Here is a 24,284-nt window from a genome sequence, read left to right on the forward strand (position 1 = left end):
CACGTCAGTGCTGCTTCTGTGTCTCCATCATTCAGCAGAGTAGCTAGGGCAGCTCTCCTTCTACAGTCAAGTTCATAGTAAGTTTTCCGGGAAGCTGGGGACAGCATGTGGTTGCTGAAACCATGCTGAGGGTCACAGACAATGGGCAGCAAAATTTCAACCAGTCTTCCCTTTATGCCAGCTTGATTTAAAATCAATTGACCTAATAGTAAGAACATTCAGCTGAAGTACAAGATGTCCCTGTTTTTCTCCTCCAACTTTGGAATTTGAAAAAGAATGCAAATGGTACATACATGTTGAGAAGTTAGAAAACACAAACAGGCAAAGAAAAATAAGACACTCCCAAATCTCACCCCGCAGTGATGTTTTGTCATATCTCCCTCCCAGCTCTCACGCACACATAAAAGTTGTGTTTGCAAGTACCATGTGTGGGGCACTACGCTAAGCACTGTAGGCGCATGGCCTTGTTTGATCCTTGCCACAGATTGGAAAATGGGAATTATTATTATTGCTCCCGTTTTACAGATGAAGAAAGGAGGCTCAGAGCAGTTAGGAACAAATTACTTGGCCTCTATCACAACAGCTGTAATAGAGCTGAGATGCAGACTCAGGCACCCTGACACGAGCCCACACCCGAACACTAGGCCACATTGCCACTTATGGCACACACAGCCATGTGTGTAACCGCCTTTTCTGCACACAGGAATAGGTTGTGAACACCCTTATGTCAGTATGTACAGATGTTCAGGGGTCACCATCATTTTAAATGGCCCACTGCCATAATTTAACCACTCCCCTCTGATATTTGCCTCCAATTCTGCACTACCATGAACAAACCTGTGTGTATTTGTATGTTTATGCACTCATCTAATTAGTTCTGCAGGATAAATTCTTAAAAATGGGATTGCTTAGTCAAAGTCATGCCCCTTTTTTTTTCTGTAGGGCTTTCAACGTGTTAGCAGCACCGAGGAGAAAAGGTAGGTGTCTTTAAATTCTGCTTTGCTCTAAGTACCCTCTCCCTTTTCTTTGTAACCACCAAAGGAAGACAAGGAAAGCTTCGTCTAGCGCAGTTATTATGCCAAAGTGAACTGGTCTCCTACTAAAACTGCTTCTCAATCTCAGCGAAGAAAAAAATATTTCTGCTATGATTCTGATGTTATTTTAAGTCCTGACAATACTTAAATTAGACCAAAAAAAAAAATCTTATAAAAGCAATTAAGTATCTAAGTTTTATTTTCCTTCCGTAAAATGGAGAAAATATTACCTGCTTTCCTGACTTTACTGGATTATTATAAACAAAGGGAGCATAGGAAGGTAAGTGAAGAGGCTACACAGCTTGTTGGCCTTGATGTCAGAGTCCACTACTTTCTAGCTGTGTGACCGACCCTACATGCGTATTTGGCCCCCCTGCGGGACCACAGCCCCTCCCAGAGTTGTTAAAGCGAGACTACCTAGGAAAAGCGCCCTGCACAGAACCAGCCACGATGGTGAGCACTCTGTGCAGGCTGGCTGGTGTGGACGCTGCTGCAGCTGTTACGAAAGGGCCCTGTTGGCATTTCGGGGCACAGAGCGCAGGGGCTGCCGCAACATGGAGGGAGACGCCGCGGCGTCCCTCCTGGGAGGTGCCCGTCACACTGAAGCTCCCTGGCCGTTACCTCAGGGGCGTGGTAGGAGATGCACTGGAAGATCCAGTCCATGGCAGGAGAGTATAAGGGGAGGTAGGATGGGAGGTCCACTCCTTGGATCACCAGCTGGTTCTGGACCGTGTCCCCATGAATCTACAGGAGACCAAATCAACACTTAGCAAAGGAGGAGAAATCAAACAACAAAGAGTGTGTAACTCAAAGACTGTGCATACTTGTAAGCATTTGGATGGCCCCAAGAGAAACAGCCTGCTTTCTCAAGTTGCTTTTTTTTAAAAAAAAAAAAAAAAACTAGAAAAAAACCTACAGAAAGTTTCTCATGTCACCAAGCTGAGCTGTTTGGGGAATATGCGCTGTGGAAAGAAGTAACCTGATAAAAATGGAGGCAGCAGATGCTGAGAAGAAAGGCTGATCAACTGGAGACGTTTTCTGTTAACACATGCATATTAACGCTCTTCACTTGTTCGGTACAATCAACACATTTTAATTGTCTACAACAGACGCTAGTGTAATTTTCTAGGGTTTGCACTTTTAAAGAGCTTTAAGGCATTCTCAGCGTGGAAAACCAACTGGGTTTGTGAATTTGCTGTCATATAATTGTCATATCGATTAGCTGTTTGGAGAGTGTTCTCTTACCTGTTTGAATGTAAGGAGGAAGTCAAAAAAGTTCTTATTGAGGCTTTCTTTGAGATGTGGAGCCACTTCCATTCCTACCTGCAGCCAAAAAAAATGAGACTACCATGACAATGGAAAAACGAGTTGTAAACAACTACAGTGTGATGGCATTTCTGTTAATTAAAAAAATATATACACATCTGTATAAATATAGAGAAAAAGTCCAAAGTTAATTTTTATTCTTTTTTCTTATGCTTCCTTATTCAATAAATATGTATTGCTTTTATAAGAAAGACCCGAAGAAGGTATTTTTAACGAAAAAAGGGCAACATCTGCAGTAATCATCTTTGCAATTTCCCAAAGGTAAAAAATGTATTTCTGAACAGATGACCAAGAGAACAAAAATCAATATAGCCCTAAAAAGGAATGTACGCTCAAGATTGTGTATACAATATTCTCTTCCTCTCAAAAAAAAATGATAAACACACGTGTGGTTATACTTAGTAGATGAAGCGAAAAGATCGCAGTACATAAAGAGAGTCAGCTTGGATTCTGCATACTGTGCTACCACTGTTGCATGGCTCACAGCTATACGGATTCATTCTCTGCTAGGCAGTCATGGAGGCAAACACAGATTTTAATATAGTTTAAGCAATTTTATATAAGACAAGTATGAAGGGTAATAATGCTATAATCCACTGGCTCCTGAGTTCATTGTTTAAAAAACAGATCGTAACATCTCCAGCTGAAAAAAATTTGTTAATCACAGAGAAGGTGCCAGAACACTGGGATTAGAACACTGGAGGTATGAGCTATGGAGGGGAGTTCATATATTTAAAACAAAACGAAACATCATAATATTCTTTATACTGAGCTCCTCAGAAACACCTCAATTCCAAATGGCTGCTTAACCACAAAAGCAACTTCATAGAAGAAGCTGCTTTCTGGAAACCCCTTGCTTCAAATGGGGACCCATTTTCCCCCACTCACCTTCCCCCACCCAGAGGTCGTGATGGTTAACACTAATGATGTGTTTCAAATGGCTGTGAACAATTCCTCTGGGAAGATTTATTCCAGAACCACCAGGGCATTAGATTCTAAGAGCAGCTCTAGGGTTGTTGAGTAAAGGAAGAATTGTTTCCAAGGACAAACACACAGATTAAAAAAAATACTAACAACGAATGTCAGATCCAGTTCTACTGTGTTCTGATTCTATTGTCTTTCCTTCCACTTAATCCTATGGTAGAAAAGGCAATAATTATCTGTTAGGTGACAGCAAAGGCTGCCCGGTGGTGAATGAGCCCTGGAGATGAGTGGAAGGGGTTAATCATACTTTCCTTTAAAAAACAGCTTCAAGCTCCCCCTACGCCTGACCCACTCGCTGCTTTTGTTTTTTGTTTACCTCTTCTCACCAAGCCAAATGAGCAGCTTGGAAATCTGCTTGGGTCTAGAAGATTTCTACCCAGAGCAACAGGGTAGTTGCTCAAGATTTCCATCTGCTGTTGCAGTCTGGCCAGCATTCAGCCCCTCTGCTTCTGGTATCTGCAAAGTGATTTGTCTCTGGGGACTCAAACCTTTCTCTCAGCGCATGAGGTTTGTGGTAGAACTGGACCCATCCCACTCAGTTCCAGGGGTGAGTGCCAGAGCCAGACCCGGTCGGTAAGCATCTCCCAGCCCACAGTGAATGTCCTAGGATTGGGCAGGTGACTAAGGTGGTCCACTTAGAATCAGCCCTGAGGCAGGGTTCCCAAGCTGGTGGAATGGAAGCCTGGAGCCGATAAGGGCCACCATGTAGAAAGAGCAAGCCACAGAATGAAGCCAACTCAGGAAAGCAGAGCTGAGTGACGGAGGGAGAGGCTGATTCCTGGCATGGCTCTCTGAGGCCCTGGATCTAGCCATGGCTGCACCACCCCTGGCATCTTCAGACACACAAGCCAATAAATTCCTCTTTTTGCTTAAAGTAGCATAAATTGGGTTTTTGCCACTTGCAACTGAAAGAATCCTTACTAATGCATAGACCGTCTCTTATTTTTTTCTATGTCAAAAGACTTGTAGTGTCTACCCAACCAGGGCAATCGATGCATTCCGTGGACTGACAAAAATGACTGCAATAGCTGCAGGGCACACCAGTCTTTCTGGGACAAGTCCGCTTTGTCCTCTGCATCTTCTCCTCATTGTCACCATGTTTTTAAGTCACATCTGCCATTCAAAGGCACTTTAGCGTAACAAACATGATCTTTTCCCTAGCTCATGTACTTTACTTCAAACTTTAAAACAGGTTTGCAAGGAATGTATATTTCCCTCCATTCTGCTTTCTCTTTAATAACCGGAATCATCTTCATAAGACACAGCATGATTCTAACTAAGTCTGTATTACTTTACTATTCAACAGATGTCAGGGCGAGTTCAAACCAGGCGAGAGGCAGTGGAATGGAAATACACAGATGACGATATCTTTGCATCTCTCCCACAGAGCCCAGCAGAGTGTGGTGGGCGCTGGAGGCCCTCAGCAAACACTGACTTGGGAGGAGTATTCAAGCTTCACTACGTTCAAAAGCTGAAGCTCTTGGAAACACACCTGCTCCTCCTGGATGAAAAGTCCGCCCCACGTTTCAAGCAGAGAGCGATGCACATTTTGGCTTCTGTTCCAAAGTGGGAGTAGGGCGCCCTTAAACAAAGACTTTTTCTTTCATTCTCAGTATCAAGGACACCATAAAAATATCCTTCATAATGTTGTTTACCATCTACTAAGGGCAGTGACGGAGTTTTCTGCGACACCTGAGAACGCAGGGCTTCCATCGTCTGCTAGGTGTCACGCAGAAGAAGCAAATGGAAGGCTACATGCTCTCGCCTTCTGATTAAACGACATGCAGAAAAGCTCATGGGGAGCTCCTAACTGTCGCTTTGCCCTCAAGGAAGCCTAGGGTTCACTGGGGCAACAGGCACTTTCTGAAGGTGCACAATGCTGATGGGACAAGGCTGACGATTCCTCCTGCTAGGGAGTCCTCAGGAGGGCAGCGCCCCTGGGTGGGCTGCAGGAAACTGACCGCATGCTCTCCATGGGTGGTATTTCTCATAAGTGAGAAAACGTTATTATAACTAGTTTTGAATGGAAGCCTCACAGTGTTTGAAAGGAGAGAAAGGGCAAGTGATTTACAATCAGAGCAGCTGCCTATGCCAGGCCCATTGCCCTCCGAGGCCTGCTGTCGCGTGGGACACCGCTCACCTGCCCCACCGTCTCGCCAACTTGCACTCTGAGCCAGCCCTTTAACAGGAGGGCGGAAGAACTAATAAAGCAATCAAATTCAAGACAAAGGGGCGAGCAAGTTCCAGGTCAACGAAAAGCAACCTGTCATCCGCAAGGCTTTCGGAGCCTCCTCCTTCCCAGCAAGAACCGAGAAACAATTAATTCTCAAAACCAGTTCATTTGTACGAAGATGACCTTAAACGCCTCCTAATTAGAGTGATGGTAAGTCGGTCTACTTTAAAATTAATTTTTAAAAGAAATCCTACAGCTCTACTTTCCGTGGAAGAGCCACGTTCCAAAGTTAGCAGCTGATAAAGTCCTTCTGTCGGTGCCCCGTGCGGAGCAGGGCGGAGGGTAAGGACACAGGCCGAGGCCCTGCACGCGAGGCCAGCGCCCGGCGCGACCTACCCGGCACAGGTAGGCGCGGGCGTACACAGACACCAGCGGGTCTCCGATCCCTCTGATCATGCGCGTTAGCCGAGGCAGGCACTCAGAAATTCCCCTGCGAGGGACAAAAGAGGGCAGCATTATACCCGAGGTGAGAACTCTCCGTTCATTTGTTTTTATTTTTTACTTATTTATTTTTTTTGAGACAGAGTCTCGCTTTGTTGTCCAGGCTAGAGTGAGTGCCGTGGCGTCAGCCTAGCTCACAGCAACCTCACACTCCTGGGCTCCAGCGATCCTTCTGCCTCAGCCTCCCGAGTAGCTGGGACTACAGGCGTGTGCCACCATGCCCGGCTAATTTTTTTATATACATATCAGTTGGCCAATTAATTTCTTTCTATTTATAGTAGAGATGGGGTCTCGCTCTTGCTCAGGCTGGTTTTGAACTCCTGACCTTGAGCAATCCGCCCACCTCGGCCTCCCAGAGAGCTAGGATTACAGGCGTGAGCCACCGTGCCTGGCCCTTTTGTTTTTTAAAGATAAAAACTTCCTCAATTTTGTGGGGGTGGGGATCAAGTTTCAGTAACGCACCAAGGTCAAAGTTTCAGAGTTTTCTAAGGCAATGTAACAACAGTCCTCTGTCTTGACACAATTCGTTCATTGAGTGATTTCTTTCATCTTTATCATTTGCTCAGTGCTGGACGCTAACCACATTTTTTTCCTGCTCGAGGTCACATTTATTTTACTAATGTTAACAGTTTTTGCCTCCAGTGATTTTCCATGCACTGGTCACCCCTTGATCTGCTCTCCCCATCTGGGTTCCTTTGGCACTGATTTACTGCGCTGTGCCCTGCTCCTTCCTAGCACCTGAGGCTGCATCAGACATCCTCCCACCCTTGTCTATGTGAACTACGATTTCTTTTTCTTTTACAACACAGGACCTCCCTCAGTCTAAGGCATTATCCTACCCCAACTGGTAAGGCAAAATAACTGTTTCTTTAGCACCCATGTGATCCCCCAAACTACCCCAGGCATCCCTAGATCCAAATCAAACACCTGTGGTACAAATTATAAATCCAATCAAAATGGTTATTGATGGAGCACCATGAGTCAGGCCCTGGCTTCAAAGAGTTTATTATCTAGCTATCCAATGTGACTCATCGTTTCACCAGCTCTGCAGAAAGCAGATCTGGGTTCCCCAAGCTCTGTAATTATTTGTAAAACAATGTCTATGATGTAGCTGGGCACAGTGGCACATGTCTATAGTCCTAGCTACTCAGGAGACTGAAGCAGAAGGATCATTTGAGCCCAGGAGTTCAAGACCAGCCTGGAAAACATAGCAAACAAGACCCCATCTCAAAAAAAAAAAAAAAACAAAAAACCCCCAATATCAGTGATGAGCCAGAGTCGCATCAGGCCTCAGCCCTAAGGGCACAGGCTTCTGCTTCCAAGGTCAACATTTCCATCACCAAACAGCAACAGCAACACTGATCGTGGACCCACTGCGTGCCAGGCAAGACTCAGTTTTGCGTGTGCAGCTCAGAGCATCCACACAGAACTCTTCTTAGGAGAAAAGACTGAGGCTCAGGGACCCCAAATAACTTGCTCAGGACCACAAAGCTAGTAACAGCACAGCCAGGATTCAAATCCAGCCCGGATAATCTTCCACGAGCTACTCAACCAACCTCTCCTCGCTTGAGTTTTCCTCTCTCTGATACGGAGAGTAAGCTGGTGTCTCCACTTCATTAAGTTTTCATTTAATAGCACACCCTAAGGACTGAATAGCTCAATAATAGCTACTATTCCATTGCCATTAGCGTGTGTGCCCACACGCACGTGTGTGTGATATTTAGAAATTTTATGATTCTAGGCATTAGAAAAGAGCCTTACGTTTTAGAGAGGAACTTGTTACACTTCAGGATGGATGCTTCCACATAACTACAAAAACATTCTGTTAAGGAAGACATTTTCCAGACGGCCTATTCGCTTCCGGGGGGGAAAAAGAACTATACTATTCATGAACAGACATAAGCAGGTCTCGGGAGCTGGGGACCACAATGGCCCTAAACAATCCAGAAAATTAAGTAAGCGAGTGGCTTGTGCTTTCCAGACATGGGTTTCGAGGTTTCATACTTATTTAAAACAAACGGTGGAAAATGTTACATGTTGACTCATGGTTGCATGCTGAAATCTAAACTGGGTTTTGAGCATTTCCAATCAAGGCTCTATGGGGTAAGAATGAACTTTAGTTCACTAAGATGCAATTTGTGTATAAGATGAATTTTCTGTTCTTCAGTATTGGCAGTTGTGCAGAAAAGTTTGATCTTGTTCTTTCAAGTTCTTGGAACCAGAGAAAACACATAAAGATGAAGCATTTTAAATGAGAGAATTAATGTGGGAATGTTCCTCTAGGAAACAAAAGCCTGATACATGGCATCATATTCAAAGTAAAAAACAAAAAAACTGTTTGGAGAGAGCAAGAGTCCAAGGGCTTCTACAATGTGGCCTGCCCTGTATTTTCAGGCTAGCAACCGTAACGGGACCAGATTTTCAACAGGAATTTCAGGGCATCCCATCACATGGCTTCTATTAACAGTGCAACTCTTCTAGCCTATCTTAAAAATCATCAGACAAAAAAAAAGGATACAATCTCGGAATGAGTTCCCTGATGGAAGCAATCTTGAAAAACCAATTTAGGCATGTTTCCTTGGCCGTGTCATTTGTATTCTCTGGAGAAAAGTGATCTGTAACACAAAAACAATAACCATCAGCCCCCCTAAATCTCAGGATCTTTCACAGCTGCCATGAGTCCTGGGATGGGAACAAGTGACCATGGAGCAGAAAAGGGGGTAGGGTCATCAGTCCCTTTTGTCTTCCCTTGCAAATATCATTATTAGGAAGCAACAGATAACAATAGTTTGTACACACACAGGCGTTCTATGTGCCAGGTGCTGTTCAGAGTGCTTTACAGATGTTAGCTCACCTAATCCCCAAAATAGCCCTGCGAGCTATGTACTTTCATTATCCTTTTTTATTGGTGCAGAGACCGAGGCACAGAGAAGTTTAGTAACTTGCCCAGAGCCCACAGAAAGCAAATGTAACAGCTGGAATTCAACCCAGGCAGTCTGGCCTCACTGCCTACATTCTTAATCATTGCCTTTAATATAATCCAGAGGTTTGTGGTTACCTACCAGTAACTGAGACAATACTGTTGAGAATTCCAGATGCTTTAGGGACCTGCAACTGCAACATGAAATGTGATCTCAGCTTTTGCTCTACGGATCAATGGGCCAGCCTGAAGGTAAAGCAAGCCCCAGGGGTGAGAAACCAGTCAGAGTCAGGCTGCCAGCTCCAGACTGGCTCCAAGACCCATGTCACCTTGGGATGAAACTGTCAGTTACCCCATATCTATTCTCTTTCTCTTTAATAACAGAGCTTTCATTTTTCTGCTGGGCTAATGGCCATCCTTACAGCTAGGTGTCATCATGGGACCCAGGATAGAAAGGGAAATGCAACTTCTGGCAAATATCTTTAAGGGAAGGGACTTGCCCAGCCTTGCTCCTTCTTGCTTGCTGATTGGAATGCAGATACAATAACTGGAACCGCTGTAGCCACAGTGGACCATGAGAGCATCAAGACAGAATTCAGGATCACCGGCACTGTCTAGCTGCCCCAACAGCCCTGAACTCTGTTATTATTTTGAGTCGAACTCTCGCATGGAAAAGATTTCTTCTAAATGATTTCAGCAAAGATTGGAGTTTCATCTCACCATTGAGTATGTTTTATACTTTTAGGATTCAATCAAAAAGAGAAAAGTTAATCATTTTAGACTATAGCAAATGATTCTTAGCTTGTTGGCCCTCATCTTGTTTTGCAGTGAGTCACTTTTCATCTCTGATTCTGCCACTTGGTGACATATGAGTAAAGTGATCAAAATTTCTATGGACTCAGCAAAAAAGATAAACCTCTAGGTACTTCTCTAGCAGAGAACAGTCACTAATCATGACTGCAGATATTGTGAAACTAAAGTCTTGAGTATTTACTATTTTTGGATGTCTGGCATGCTTCATTCATTTGAGAACTATTCATTATTTTCAAAAGGATGGGAAATGACCATTTTGCCCTTCCTGGCCTGAATCTGTACACATAAATTAACTTTCCCCCTATTTTCAAGAGATCCAGACAGGAAAAGATAAGGGATATTCTTAAATTCACTTGTCAATCTTGTCTTTTGGGAAAGGGAGGGGCAGCTGTAATTTCCCTTCATATGACTGAATCATGAGGCTTAAAATCCAAAAGCAAAAATAAGTCTCTGAGGTCAGCTATAAAATCTCTCATTCCACGATTGAGGGAACTGAGGCTTTTGCAAAGGGTGAAACAGTGATGCAATTTGTCTAAAAGAGCTGGAAATCACTCTAAAGGCACCTTGCCCTGCATCCATACATTGACTACCAGCTATACAACAATCTGCATATACCAAGGTGGGGAACCTACAGCCACAAGGCCACATGTGGCCTTCTAGGTCCTTAAACATGGCCTTTTGACAGAATTCAAATTTTACAGAAAAAATCTTTTTATTTTCATTAATACATTTTTGTTCATCTTTTTTATTTTTCAAATGAATGTATTTAAAATAGCAAAGAATAAAGTAAATTTCAATGAAATAATCCTCCCAGAGTGACTGGCACAATTAGAACATTAGTAAGCCATAAGAGCCAAACTGATGGCTGCTATGCTCATGATTTAGTTCTAATTTCCCCAGCCTGACTGGCACCACAACTGCACGAGGCTGGCTGGTGAGAGTTTATGGGGGTTAAGTACCCCAGTCTGTTATCAGTTTTTGACGATGGTGCACTGTGTTTCTGTTTGAAGTGGAATCTGTGAATAGTTGCACATCTCAACAGTATTTTTTAATTCTGTCTGCTTAACAGAGTATCATGTCAAAGATGACCAAGAGAATGCTGAAGGAAGAAAACAGACTTTTTAATGAGCATTGGGAATTGCAATATTATGTTGTTTCTGCTAAGGATAAGATAATTTGCTTGCTTTGGGATACTGCAATATCAACATTAAAGAAATTCAATGCTCATTAGCATTATAGCACTCATAAGGACCACAAATATTTTAAATTAGAGGGAGAGGCATAAAAGGTTGTATTGCAGAAATTAAGAGATGAAAAGCAAAAGCAAAGACAATTCTTTCAAGCAGCATTAAGACCTGGAAATAATGCCACTGAAGCAACTTATAAAATAGCTTATATACTCATGGAAAAAAGGGAAGCCATTCAGTGATGTAAGAATGCATGGTTGAAGCTGTAGGATGCCTGGATCCCGATAACATTTCAAAGTATAAACAACTGCCTCTTTCAAGGAGAACCAGAACTGATTGGCAGCATGAATTAGCCTTCAACTTAACAGAACAATTTCATGAGATACTTCAAAAGGAAAAGATATATTATTCAATCATTTTGGATGAATCAACTGATACTGCTGACTTGGCACAGGTTTTATTCTTTATTGGGTCGTAACAGAACATTTTCTTTGCTATAAAGAGTTACTCGCTTTGGGCACTCTTACGAACAGAACACAGAGAATAGATATCTTCAACAACTTTCAAGACAAATGTCGTGAAGTTGGACTGAATTTGGTAAACATAGTGAGTACATATATGTATAGACAGTGCACCTTCCATGACAGGAAAGCATGAGGGTTTATTGCACAGATAAAAAAAAGTATTAACAGATCCAGATGCTGTCTTTTTTTTTCATTGTATTGTGCATCAGCAAAATCTCTGTGCTAAAGCTTAAATATACTTTGCAACAAGTATTGTTAACCATATTTGTGCAAATGCAACACTGCATCGTCAGCTTCATAATCTGCTAAATTTGAACTATGACATATTCAGTCTGGATTTGCCATATCACTCTAAAGCGCTCTTGGCTATCACAGAAACAGGTGTTAGCCAAAATTTTATCCCTGCGAGAACAGATAGCTAAATTTTATGAAGAATAGAATAAGCAGTGTTGAATTATTGAAAGATTTCTATAGGAATACAGCACTTCTGTGTGACACCAGGTCGAATAAAAATGATTTAAATATTTCTTTGCAAGGTAAAACTAAGTCTATATATGACATGGCAAAAAATCCAAGCATTTTTTAAAAAGCTTTTTTTTTTTTCCAAAACACTTCTTCAAAAGGAAATTTTGGATAAACATTTTCCCAAGTTAGCAAAGGTCACTGATGAGCATATGATAGATATATGTGAATCATTTGAAGAATATGCAGCTGTTACAGACCTATTAATTGGAGAATATAATGAAAGGTTCACTGACTTTGAGAATCATGACATCACACTCAAATTAACATTTCAGCCTCACCTAGTTGACATCATCAAGACACCTAAAAAACAACAGATGGAATTGATTGAGCTTTCAGTAGATGATATTTTAAAGTCATTGTCTGATGCTAAGAAAGATCCAGTTGAGGCCAGGCTCAGTGGCTCACGCCTGTAATCCTAGCACTCTGCGAGGCCAAGGTGGGAGGATTGCTCGAGTTCAGGAGTTCGAAACCAGCCTGAGCAAGAGCAAGACCCCTGTCTCTACTAGAATGGAAAGAAATTAATTGGCCAAATAATATATATATAGAAAAAATTAGCTGGGCATGGTGGTGCATGCCTGTAGTCCCAGCTACTTGGGAGGCTGAGGCAGGAGGATCGCTTGAGCCCAGGAGTTTGAGGCTGCTGTGAGCTAGGCTGATGCCACGGCACTCACTCTAGCCTGGGCAACAGTGAGACTGTCTCAAAGAAAAAAAAAAAAGAAAGATCCAGTTGAAATATGAGAAAATGCCATAGAATACCCATACCTTCAGCAACATGCCCAAAAAAAGCTTTCTTGCTTTTCAACCACACTTATTGCTAGAAATCTACATTCTCCTTCATAACCAAAATCAAGATGCCCTTAAGGTCACAAATGACTGATACCCATTGAGAGCAGCAGTCCCCAACCTTTTTGGCACCAGGGACTGGTTTCATGGAAAACAATTTTTCCATGGATGGGGGACAGGGGACAGGGTTGGCAGAGTTCAGGGGGTGATGCAAGCAATGGGGAACAGCTGTAAATATAGATGAAGCTTCCCTTGTCAGTCCGTCAGTTGCCTCCTGCTGTGCACCAACTCCCTTCCTAAGTTTCATGGGAGACAATTTTTCCAGAGAAGGTGGAAGGGAGGGGCACTATGTGGTCCCAGGGTTGGGAACCATGGATCTAGAGGATCAACTGAAACTACGGACCTCCATGCTGTAACCAAATATTTAAGTGCTTTCCAACAAAAAGCTGACACCACAAAGTCATTAAAAGGTAACTTCAAAATTAACAAATAGTTTTCATTTTTTTTAAATTATTAAATATATAGTAGACTTTTACAAAACAATGTATATTATTACGTATATCTAGTTGAAGTTTCTTGCATGTGGCTTTATTTGATTACAGCTAAATTAATGCAGACTTCCAACATGAAAAGGTTCCCTACCCCTGGGATATACCAATACATAGTCTTTAGGCTTTCCTTCCAGCTCAAGGGACAATTTAGGAAATGGATGTTATGCAAGACTTTAAGATCTTACAGCATGCTAAATACTATATTTCTTTACTTCATTTGCTCAACACAAATATGCCCTAAGGTCCAAGTAAAGGAAGTGTTCTAGGCTTTGGGGAGGCAACTTTGCATAAGGCAGACCCTGTCTTCATGAAGCTTACATTACAGCGGGGGAGGACAAATGATAAACAGGAAAAAAATTAAGCAGGCAAAAAACCCCCAAAAAACAAAATAATATCCAATAGCAGTCAGTACTATGAAAGATATAAAACTAGGTATTGGAATACAGAGCGACTTGAGTGAGACTGAGGGGTGACATAGAGTTCATTAAATACAGTGGTCAGAGAAGGCTCCCACAGAGGCAGCATTTGAGCTCAGCCCTGAATTATAAAAGGGAGCCAGACACACTTACATGTGGAGGAAATATATTCCAGGGAGAGGAACCAGCAAGTGCAAGGCTCTGAGGTAGGTAGGACGTTAGGTCACCGCGGTCACAAAACAGAAAGCAAGCGGATGCACTGCACCGGAGGGGGAGGGGCAGACGTCACACACCAGCTCACACGAGGCTCGAGGCTCGGTGAGGAGTTTGAGAGCTCTGAGCACGGCAAGGGCAGGACACAACATGATTTATACTTGAGCATTTGAGCTGCTATGTGGGGAACAATTTCAAAACCTAGAAATTAACTCAGAAGAGACTCTGATGTAATAAGGAACAGATATGTTCTACTTTCCACTTATTTTTCCTTTGTGGTGCTTCTTTATTCAACCCCGAGCTTCTGTGGATATTTTAGGAGGAGGCAGGAGACCAATGAGTCTAGCTCTCTTTCATTTATTTGCCAAGTCTACCCTAGCAGCGAAAGGTCTCTTTACATAACAATGTTATAGGGACTGGCATCCTTAGTCTGTGCTGGAAAGGCCGGGTTAGTTAAGGCCACTGCCTGTCCTCATGTGACCCACATCAGCCGTGGGGAAAGAATGAAGGTGGGAATGCTGAGATGATGATGATGAGAGCCATAATATTAATACAATAAACACAAGTCATTTTTCCCAAGCTGGAAATAAAATGACTTTATCACTCAGAGTAGATGGCCTCTTCATACATACACTGGATTAAGAAATGTTGGTCGGCATGCAAAATCCTGTCGACAAAAAAAAAAAAAAAAAAAAAAAAAAAAGAAATGTTGGGAAGAAAAAAATCTAGTAGTGTGTACTTTTCATGAACCCAAAGGACATTGTATCTGTCTAAACTCAGAAGAGATACACCTTAGTTAAAACTCCCAAAGGCAAAGAGCTTACGTATTAAATTCACCAGTCAGAACTTGATTCAAATGGAAAGAATGAGTACAAATGCCACCAGATTTCTCTTCATACATAATCTCGTTGGGCAGAGTTCTGCACAATAGATTTCAAAAGCATTCTTCATAATTATAATTAAGAGTCGTTCCCCAGATCACTGACAACTTTGTGAATAGCCTGTCCCTTTCCCTTTCATGTTCTTGGAACCAGAGAAAACACATGCGGATGAAGACTTTAACTAAAAGGACAAAAATAACGAAGAACTCATTTTCAAGAAAACAAAAGCCTGATTTTGCTCAAGGTAAAAAGAAATAGATATTCGGAGAGGGAAGAATTTTAGTGGTAAAAGCGTTAATTAATCTATTTAGACAAGGACCAGCCTTTTATTATATTTTGAACTTGTAGAATTTAGGTAGGGAGTCAGTTATTAGGAATTGTTCTTTAATTGGTCCTAAAATGTTATTTGTATAGTCACTGAAGACGCAAACTCGAATACCTCTGGGGGCCAGGCAGGTAATATAAATATTTGCAAGTGCTTAGGTACAACAATAGGAAGAAATAAAACCTGCATCAAAAAGCATTTTTTAAAAATGCTGTTGTTGCCAAAGAAAACACCAATTTGGGTTTAATTCCGCCTGCTGGTTGAAGTTTGCTGCTGCTGGTATAGCACAGGGAGTGCAAATTGGCAAGTGTAAGTTAAATAAATGGGCTCAGATTTCCCAAATCCTCAAGCAGGCAGAGAAGGTCTTTCCAGGATCACTGCCTCCCACGCTTGAGATGCCTGGAAGAGCTGGTAAAAAACACCATTAGAGGTGTGATGCAGTGGAGAGGAGGGTCCCACAGAAATACTACATGAGCCACGTTGAAAAGGTAAAACAAAACAGGTGAAATTATTTAATAGTATACTTTAGTCCAATTCATCCAAAGTATCATTTCAACATGTACTCAATATAAACAAATTATTAGTGAGCTACCTTAGGGTCTTCTATTTGTACTAAGTCTTTGGAATCTGGGGTCTTTTTAAAAATATTCACAGCACATCTCAATCATCTCAATTTGGACTGGCCACATCCCAAGTGCTCAAGAGCCACATGTGGCTGGTGGCTGCCATAAGGGACAGTGCAGGTGCAGCACAAGAGCAAGGGTCTCGCTGGCTGGTGGCAAGGCCTCAGACAAGACCCTGACTCTTCTGTACTGAGTTTACTTGTCTATAATGAAACGAGATGGTTTCAAAGAGGTTTTTTAGCCCTAAAAGTCTGTAGAGCTCTGTCTCTTTCTTTCCGAGAAATATGTACATTAAATGGTGTTAAAAAGACAGGTAGATAGGTAGATGAGTAGATAGATGGGAGAGGAAGAGGGTGAAAAAGAGGAAGAGGAGGAGGAGAAAGAGGAGGGAGGAAGAGAAAAGAGGAGGAAGGAATGGTGAGAAGAAGGAAGGAGTAAAGAAGAAATAATATGGGTCAAATTATGGGTTACTGCTGCTAGCACTCTCTCTGCATCTCTGGGGGAAATACCACTGCTAGGAGCACAGGGGAGCCGGAGTGAGGTGGAACAAGCTGGTTGCTCTAGCCTGGATGGATGAGAATGTCTCCTTACAGCAGTGCGTGGGACTTAAAAAGAGGAATAAAAAAAAAAACAAAAAAGGAAGCTGCAGCTGAGAGTTCTGCGTTGCCAGACATATCACTGTTATTATTTATATGGCAAAAGAAATTCATTATGTACTTGTCCCATTATAACCTCCTGAGAATTTAAATTTGATTGGTAATAAATTTAATGCAGAATCACCTGGGTATGGATTTTGAATTCAAAGCATCAGTTACTATTGATTTATTTGACATTGTTCTTTAATACACGTAAAGTTGTTTTTTTCCAAAACAATTTGCTTCTTCGGAAAGAAAGTTATGAAGGAAAAATATTAAAAATGTCAAGCAGCAGAGGAAAAGAAGTTTGTGTGAAAGTTCAGCTGAATCTAACTGTAACATCTTTTCATTCTTGCAGATTCGAATTACTTGTCCAAATTCCTAGACAAGCCTTTTGGAAACCTTCTAATGTTTTTATTTTTTTTTTATTTTTTTTTTCATATAGACCTTGGAGAATGATTTCTAATGTTTTTAGAAGACTGAAAAGATCAGAAATCTTCAGAGGTTTTTTTTGGGGTTTTTTTTGGTACTATTTTTTTTTTTTTTTTTTTTTTTTTTGAGACAGAGTCTCGCTTTCTTGCCTAGGCTAGAGTGAGTGCCGTGGCGTCAGCCTAGCTCACAGCAACCTCAAACTCCTGGGCTCAAGTGATCCTCCTGCCTCAGCCTCCCGAGTAGCTGGGACTACAGGCATGCGCCACCATGCCCGGCTGATTTTTATATATATATATATATTAGTTGGCCAATTAATTTCTTTCTATTTTTATGGTAGAGACGGGGTCTCGCTCAGGTTGGTTTTGAACTCCTGACCTTGAGCAATCCGCCCGCCTCGGCCTCCCAGAGTGCTAGGATTACAGGCGTGAGCCACCTCGCCCGGCCTTTTTGGTACTATTAACACACCCAAAATTAATAATTTTATCAAGCCTTAATGAATCCTCAATAAAAACCTAATCCCAACTCCAGGACAGGATGACACTCAAGAAAACAGGTACGGCGTTACCTGGCAAGACGCTGCGGCTATCCACACACATGGAAAAGATGCGCTCATACACGAGCTTTCCTGGGGAGGGAAGGACAGACGGTGTTAGCATCGCACTCTTCGGGAGCAAAAGCTAAATAAACGCTTGTTAACTAGGGACGTAGAGATGCCATCCCCTGGACACGCTTTAACTGGTGATAGTTTGCTGCCATCTGGTGGGACAAATTTTAAGCCATGTTTCTTTTGTTTTGCTTCTCATTTCTACCGAAAAAAGGGGACTTTTACTATCTGTGAGAGGCAGGAAAATGACCGGTTAGCTGACACTCGGGGCCAAGGGAGCCACCAGTGTCTCCACTCACTCAGAGTATGGTCTATGTTCTGTTCCAGGCCAGAGGACACAATGCGTAGCCCATGGGCTGAATCCAGCCTGCCACCAGTTTTGTATGGTCTGTACCACGACAGCCCGCAAAGTGCTGTAACATTTTTTGAATTAGTTACCAATAGGTAAAAACTGGGAGAATTCACATGAAAAAAAAAAAACAAAAACAAAACTGGATTTCCTGCTTCTTCATGTAAGATGTACCAAAAATGTACCCGTAACCCTACAGGATAACACAAAACTAGGGCAGATTAGTAGCTGCCCCTTAAAATGGCATATACACTACCCAGATTGCGACGTGACAGTCTCTACTGCCCCCCAGTCTCTACCACTCATCACCAGTATGCCTCGATCATTTACGGGAACTGCCTGAGAATTTGGTGCAGCAACTAGAATGTAGGGTCCACGAGGGCAGATTTGTGCTTGTTTTGTCCACGGACACACTTCCGACCTGACCAGTGCCTGGCACGTAGTGGGTTCGCAAGATTTGCTGGGTGGGTTGATGAATGTATTTTAGGTCTTGTGGGTCACTGGTCACTATCATAACTACTCAACTTTGCCACTGTAGCACAAAAGCAGCCGCAGACAATAGGTAAACAAATGGACGCAGCTGTGATCCAATAGAATTCTATTTACAAAAACCGATGGGCAGTCTGGAACCCCAAACTAGTACCAAACATTTTATTTATTCTGTTCCTGTATTTTGGAAAATGTTATCAGTATGCAGGGGGTAAAAATTACAGTTCTTACTCATTTTCTAAATCCTCCCCAATCACCTTCAATGTAAAAAGCATTTTCCTCCATTTATGTGCTTTTGTCCCATAACCCCATTACGCGGGGCAGTAAGGAACAACATCTTATCTTTGCATGGTAAAAGAGATAGGAAAATATAAGGATCACTTCTGGTCAAAGAATATGGGATCAAATGACATCACCAAGAGATGACACGATGCTAGGAAGGAGGGAAGCCACCCAAGCTAAGAGGAACCCCAGGAGCCTCTTCTAGTGTGAACCACTCTACATGACAATCACCAGAAGACACTTGTTGAGAATGCACACGTAGCTGATGAAAAAGAGTATTTTGGAGGGCAAAGACTAGGAATATGGACTTTGAATAACCTCACTGGAAAATTCTTATACACAAGGAAGCATGAAAGGCACTGATTTAGGCATACGCCAGTGGGTCTCCGAGCGAAAACCTGCCTTGGCTCCGGGATCTGCAGAAGCAGCAAGAAGCCTCTCTCCTCCCTCTGTCCAGCGCCTCTCCAACCTGGCTGCACACTGAGAGCACCTGGGGCTCTTGAAAATATGAGGATGTCTGTGTCTGTCCTCAGGGGTTCTGACATAAAGGTCTTGGGAGTAGCTGGGAGTGTTTTTAAAGCCCCCCAGGTGATTTCAATGTGCAGCCAAGGATGGGGAGCACTGTTCCAAACCGTCGATTCCATTTAGAAGAACCTGGGAAATCTTAGAGAACAAGCCCCAGTTCTCAAAGCCACTTGTCTTTTTCCTCCTGGCAGGAGGAGCTTTCCTTTCCTGGGGCCATGGGCTCCCTGGCCTCCCCTGTGACGGCTGCAAGATCCCAGCACTGGGGCCACATGAGACTTGACCTCAAACCACGACACAGCAAGCCACACTGGGTGGCTGCGTAACTTCTCACCTCCTACGAGCACAGAAAGGACTTAGCATGAAATGCCTCTATTTCCTACACAAAAAGTTGCCATCGCTCTAAAAGTAGCTTTCTTAAAAAGAAAAAGAAAAAAGATTTCATCTTCTATTCCAAGAGGCCTTTAACTACAAAATTATTTTTGGTTGAACAAGCTCTTTTTCTCTTAAGTTAGTAGACAACTATTTTGAGAAATAATACTTAGTCCTAGATTTCCTATCTTGATTCACTTTCTTATAAATCAAAGACACTAAAATAGACAAACACAACCGTGGTAACAGCTAGCATTTTCTGAGCACTCCCTTTGTGCCAAGCACTATTCAAAGATGTTTACTCTCATCCTGCCAGCAAGCTCTTAGAAGAGGAAAAACACCATATGCTTCCTATATATTCTCTCATTTAATTCTCCCCAGAAACCCTTGGAGGCAGGGTCTACGTTATCCCCATGTGTGTGTGTGTGTTATTCCCAGTGTGTGTGCCAGTCTCTGTGGATGCCATGGCCCTGTCCCACACCCCCACACAGCAAGATGCCCTGACCTCTCTGTCCATGACATCAATAACCACTCAGCACCTGCCTCTGTACTGTCGTGCACCTTCCTACAGGACAGAGGAATGACAATGTACAAAAAGATGGACCTCAGGACTCCAGATTTTCACCAAGCAAGGCAGGGATCCACTCTTTTTTTAAAAAGTGGAAATTCATTAGCCCCAAAGCATAACAAAGTCTCCATGAACACCTGTCGACGCAGGCTGCCTCGACAGTCCTGAGGTGGATTATTCACAAAAGACCCAAACGATGGCACTCCTGGGAAGACTGTTCTGAAGTGGAGAGGAGGGACAGAGACTCAGGGAGTGCTGAAAGCAGGTACTTTGTACGAATGCTTGGTTCTGAATAGGGAAAACATTCCCACGACTCAAATTTCAGAAAGACTAAGGACAGTACTGAGTGAAGTTTCTCCCTTGGCCATTCCATTCCCCCACTGCTGCCCTGATCGCCCTAGGAGAGTAACAACTTTTGTTAGTTTCTTGGGTACCCTTCTCCTGTCTCTGCAGGCAAGCACACGCGAATATGGATGTGTATTCTAGATGTTCCTGCTTTCTTACACAAAAATAACATACTCCACAGCTGTTCTGCATCCAGATTTTTCTACTTGGAGATCTTTCCCTACGGGTACACAGAGCCCATCCTCATTTCTAAGAGCCCCCACGTCCTCCACTGTACAGACACACCAATGACTTATTTAACGGTCCCCTACTGATGGCCACGAGGGTTGTTTTCGATCTTCTGCTATTACAAATGGGATAAATTCCTAAAGGTGGAATTGCTGGGTCAACGGTATACACATTTATAATTTTCATGGAGTGCAAAACTTCCCCCATAAGCAACGTACAGGAGAAATACAGCAGCTGCTTTGACTGCAGAGAACCAGCTGCACCACTCGCTGTGCTGGTGACCTGGGCCAAGATACCTCCCTTCTCTGTGCCTCCAGTTCCTCATCTATAAGATGGGGATAATAAAAGACCCTCCCTCATAGGGCCATTATGCAGACTATGTGACTTAGAATCTGTATAGCACCTAGAATGATCCAACTAGGATGTTATTTGTTGAGGGTTTATCACTGTTGCTCCCAACCCCAGCCCCACTGTTTTCTGGACTGCAGCAGAGACAGCAGGCACCTGCACTACACCCCAGTTTGCCAAGCGTGGGGCTGGGGTGCCACTGGCAGGGCCTGGCAGAGTGGCCGCCCAGAGTTCTTGCAAGGCGAGTATACTGTCCAGGTCTGGCCAGGCTTGTGGGGTAGAAACTGGATCTCATCATTGTCCCAGAGCTAGTCTTGCTCAGGGGTGCTGACTCATGCAAAAGAAGCTTGCAGGAGGCAGGTGAGAGAAACCAAAAGGCCAATGGGTGAAGGCACCCATTGGCCTTCTGACCATTGAGTAACAGGACTGCCACGAAAACCAGATACAGCGCCCAGCCTCTCCCTGACTGATGTCCCACTCCCTGAAGGCAAGCTCCGTGTGCAGACGCATTGAGTGTGACTTTGTATCTCCCCTGGGTGGTCGTCACCATCTCCACCACCTCCCTGGGACCAAACCACCCACGCTTCCCACCAGAAGTGCCGTGGCAGCCTCCTAGCCAGGCTCCCTGCTCCAGCTCGCCCTGCGGTCTAGGCTCAACACAGCCTTTAAAAACCCTTGGAGGGATCATGTCCTCCTCTGCGCAACACGCTCCGGTGGCTCCTCATGCCCACAGTCAAAGCCCAAGCCCTTCCAGAGGCCCCCAAAGCCACCATGCTCTCTGGCCACGTCAGCTCCTGCCCACCTCCCCCTTGCCTATCCCCTCCTCCGTTACCACCAGGCACATCCCAACACCCCCACCCAGGGACTGCGCACCAGCTGCTCCTTGGTCCCCCACCATAGAGCCACAGCTCACCTCTCACCTCCTCCCAGCACCTGCTCCTGCCACGTCTCAGCACGGCCTCCCCGAGCACCCTAAAACCACAGCCCATCTCTCACCCTAACCCAGTTCCCTCCATTTCCCTTTGCCCCCTCCTTGCTCTGTACGATTGGTTTTCTCCACAGCACTGATCAGCGCCTAACATACAATCAGGCTGACTTAGATTTTCTGTAAATTCTCTTTTACTGAAATGTAAGTGCCACAAAGGCAGGGATTTTTGTCTCTTCTAGTTGCTGATACACCCCCAGCACCCCCAGCAGAGAGCCTGACACCACCTCTCCAGGTCACCTGAACTCAAAAGGTCCTGTCTTTCAGCCGGGACATCTCTTCTGTTTATCCAGTTAGCATCCACTCCCCCTTTCTTCTGACAACAGTGTCACCTCTTTTCTTTCAGGGCAACCCAGGCCTGGGTAATCATCCCCTGAGGCCATGGCTCAGGGACTGATGTGTGATCCAAGCCAGGTGAATGAGATGGAACCCTGGGACTTCTGCTGAGACACCTGGAGAAAGCAGCTCTTTCTCCCAGCCCTGGGACCACGAGCAGTAAAGCTGATAGCAGCTGCCTTTTGAAGCTTGAGAATAAAGCCAACCCAAGGGAAAGTACTAGAAAAAGACAAGGTCCTGATAATACTGTTGGAGTTTCTGGATCCAGCTGTACCTGAAGCCAGTAACTGGACTTTCAACATAAACCAATAAATACCCCCTTTTCCAAGGCTAGTTAGATTTTCTGCCACTTATTTTAGTGAATACACTCAGGCCCCCAGTCTTCCGGGCAGGACTGGGATCACAGAATAGGTCTCTCCTATTGACATTTTATTTTCTGACACATTAGATCTTTCAATGAGTTGTAGCCAAGACTTGCATGGTTGGGAGCACATTGCTAAGATAGTGAATGTCTCTGTTCCGATCTCCTACGTCTTCAGCTCTCAGAAGGCAACCCATTTCCTAGTTCTTCAGCTGCTGAACATCATCATGTACAGCCTAGAGGGTTGCATGGTTTGAGCAAACTGCTAATGGCATGATGTTCTGGCTCAACCAACCACTGCCAAGCAGCACAGGGGCCTCTTGCTCCTGCAGGCCATTCTCTCTAGTCTAGACCTTTCTACTGGGCTTCCAAAGATCACGCTGCCTGTGGCATGCAGCATGGGACCAGGGCAGCCACAATGACCCAAGAACACCTCACAGGACCTGCAGCCATCATCCAAGTAGGAGAGGACTGCAGCTAGGATAACGGTTTTAACAGGGAAGTCAGAGAAAAACAGATATCCTGGAGAGAGATTTAGGAAGCTAAACAGTAGAACTTGGTGACTGGATGTGGGCATATGGGAAAAGACTCTCAGATTTCCAGCTTGGGCACATGAAGGTGCCATTTCCTGAGACAGAAACCCAGCAAGGGAGGAACAGGAAACACATTTCCTAGATCTAAGCTGAATATGACTGGGACTTACCAAATGTATCCAGTATGTCGGTGATAAGCACAAATTTGCTCGGGTAGAACTGAATGACGCTGGTGTCTGAAAGCAGCTTTGAACACTAGAAAAAGAGAAAAGAGAAGAAAACTCACTGTGGTGTGTCTGACTTGGTGAGGACACTCCAGCCCTGGAAAATTACTGATTCCTATACACGAGTTAAGGCACCTAACATACGCCAAGCCCTGTCCTTGGCGCTGGGGACACAATGATGAGCAAAACCACTGTGCTTTTGACAAAGGGAGGCACAGAGCCTCTTAAGGAAAGCCACTGTCACCTTGCTTCAAGAAAGCCACAGGATGAAATCTTATCCAGAAGGACCCTGCCTGTATGCTGAACGGGAGCGGCACTCAAAGTCTCCGAGAGACAGGAGTGATACCTCTCAAGTCACAGGCCTCTAAGGTGACCTCATCTTTGTTCCGACTTCTTTCCAGCCTGACTCCTTCTGGTTTACTTCAGGGTGGTCTGGATTCTCAAATATACTTTTCTCTGAAATGACCCCATAAGGAAATCCCCAAGGCTTCGTAAACTCACATCAATTATTTATACTCATGCCTGAAATTTCCCTCGGAAGGGAAATGTGACAACCTTCACAGGGTACGTGTTTCTCTGCAACTACAATCCTTTATGCTGAGCACATTTCGGCTTCGCAGAGAACTGCTCAATGCCCACATTCTCACTCATGTGTCAGAGCCGCTGACATGTTCAGAACTCTTAACGGAAGACTACGGCCACACAATGAGCCCCCATCACCCTAGAGTAAGTCATCTTTTATGCAGAAACAAAAAACATATTTCTACTTTGAAGACCTAAATTTAATGCCCTGGAGTCTTTACAAATTAAAAAGTCAGCATAAGGAATTAAATAACTTTGCTATATTTTATCATTCCAATGGTTGACCCTCAGATAGAAAAATGTCACTTAA

At 43.7% G+C, this 24,284-nt stretch overlaps 1 protein-coding gene across 1 annotated transcript in view; it reads right to left on the reverse strand.

Moving 5' to 3' along the window:
- Window positions 1-24,284, reverse strand: part of VPS35L (VPS35 endosomal protein sorting factor like) — a 108,508-nt gene that overhangs the window by 61,251 nt on the left and 22,973 nt on the right. Inside the window, exons 8-14 of the mRNA XM_075995131.1 lie at window positions 23,339-23,423; window positions 17,412-17,471; window positions 8,537-8,633; window positions 7,780-7,827; window positions 5,910-6,007; window positions 2,280-2,353; window positions 1,656-1,778 (exon numbers count right to left, since the gene is read on the reverse strand). Coding sequence (XP_075851246.1) covers window positions 1,656-1,778; window positions 2,280-2,353; window positions 5,910-6,007; window positions 7,780-7,827; window positions 8,537-8,633; window positions 17,412-17,471; window positions 23,339-23,423 — 585 coding nt within the window. The remainder of the gene's footprint in view (window positions 1-1,655; window positions 1,779-2,279; window positions 2,354-5,909; window positions 6,008-7,779; window positions 7,828-8,536; window positions 8,634-17,411; window positions 17,472-23,338; window positions 23,424-24,284) is intronic.

This window comes from Microcebus murinus, chromosome 19 (assembly GCF_040939455.1).
Source record: "Microcebus murinus isolate Inina chromosome 19, M.murinus_Inina_mat1.0, whole genome shotgun sequence".
In the NCBI taxonomy this organism is placed as follows: Eukaryota; Metazoa; Chordata; class Mammalia; order Primates; family Cheirogaleidae; genus Microcebus; species Microcebus murinus.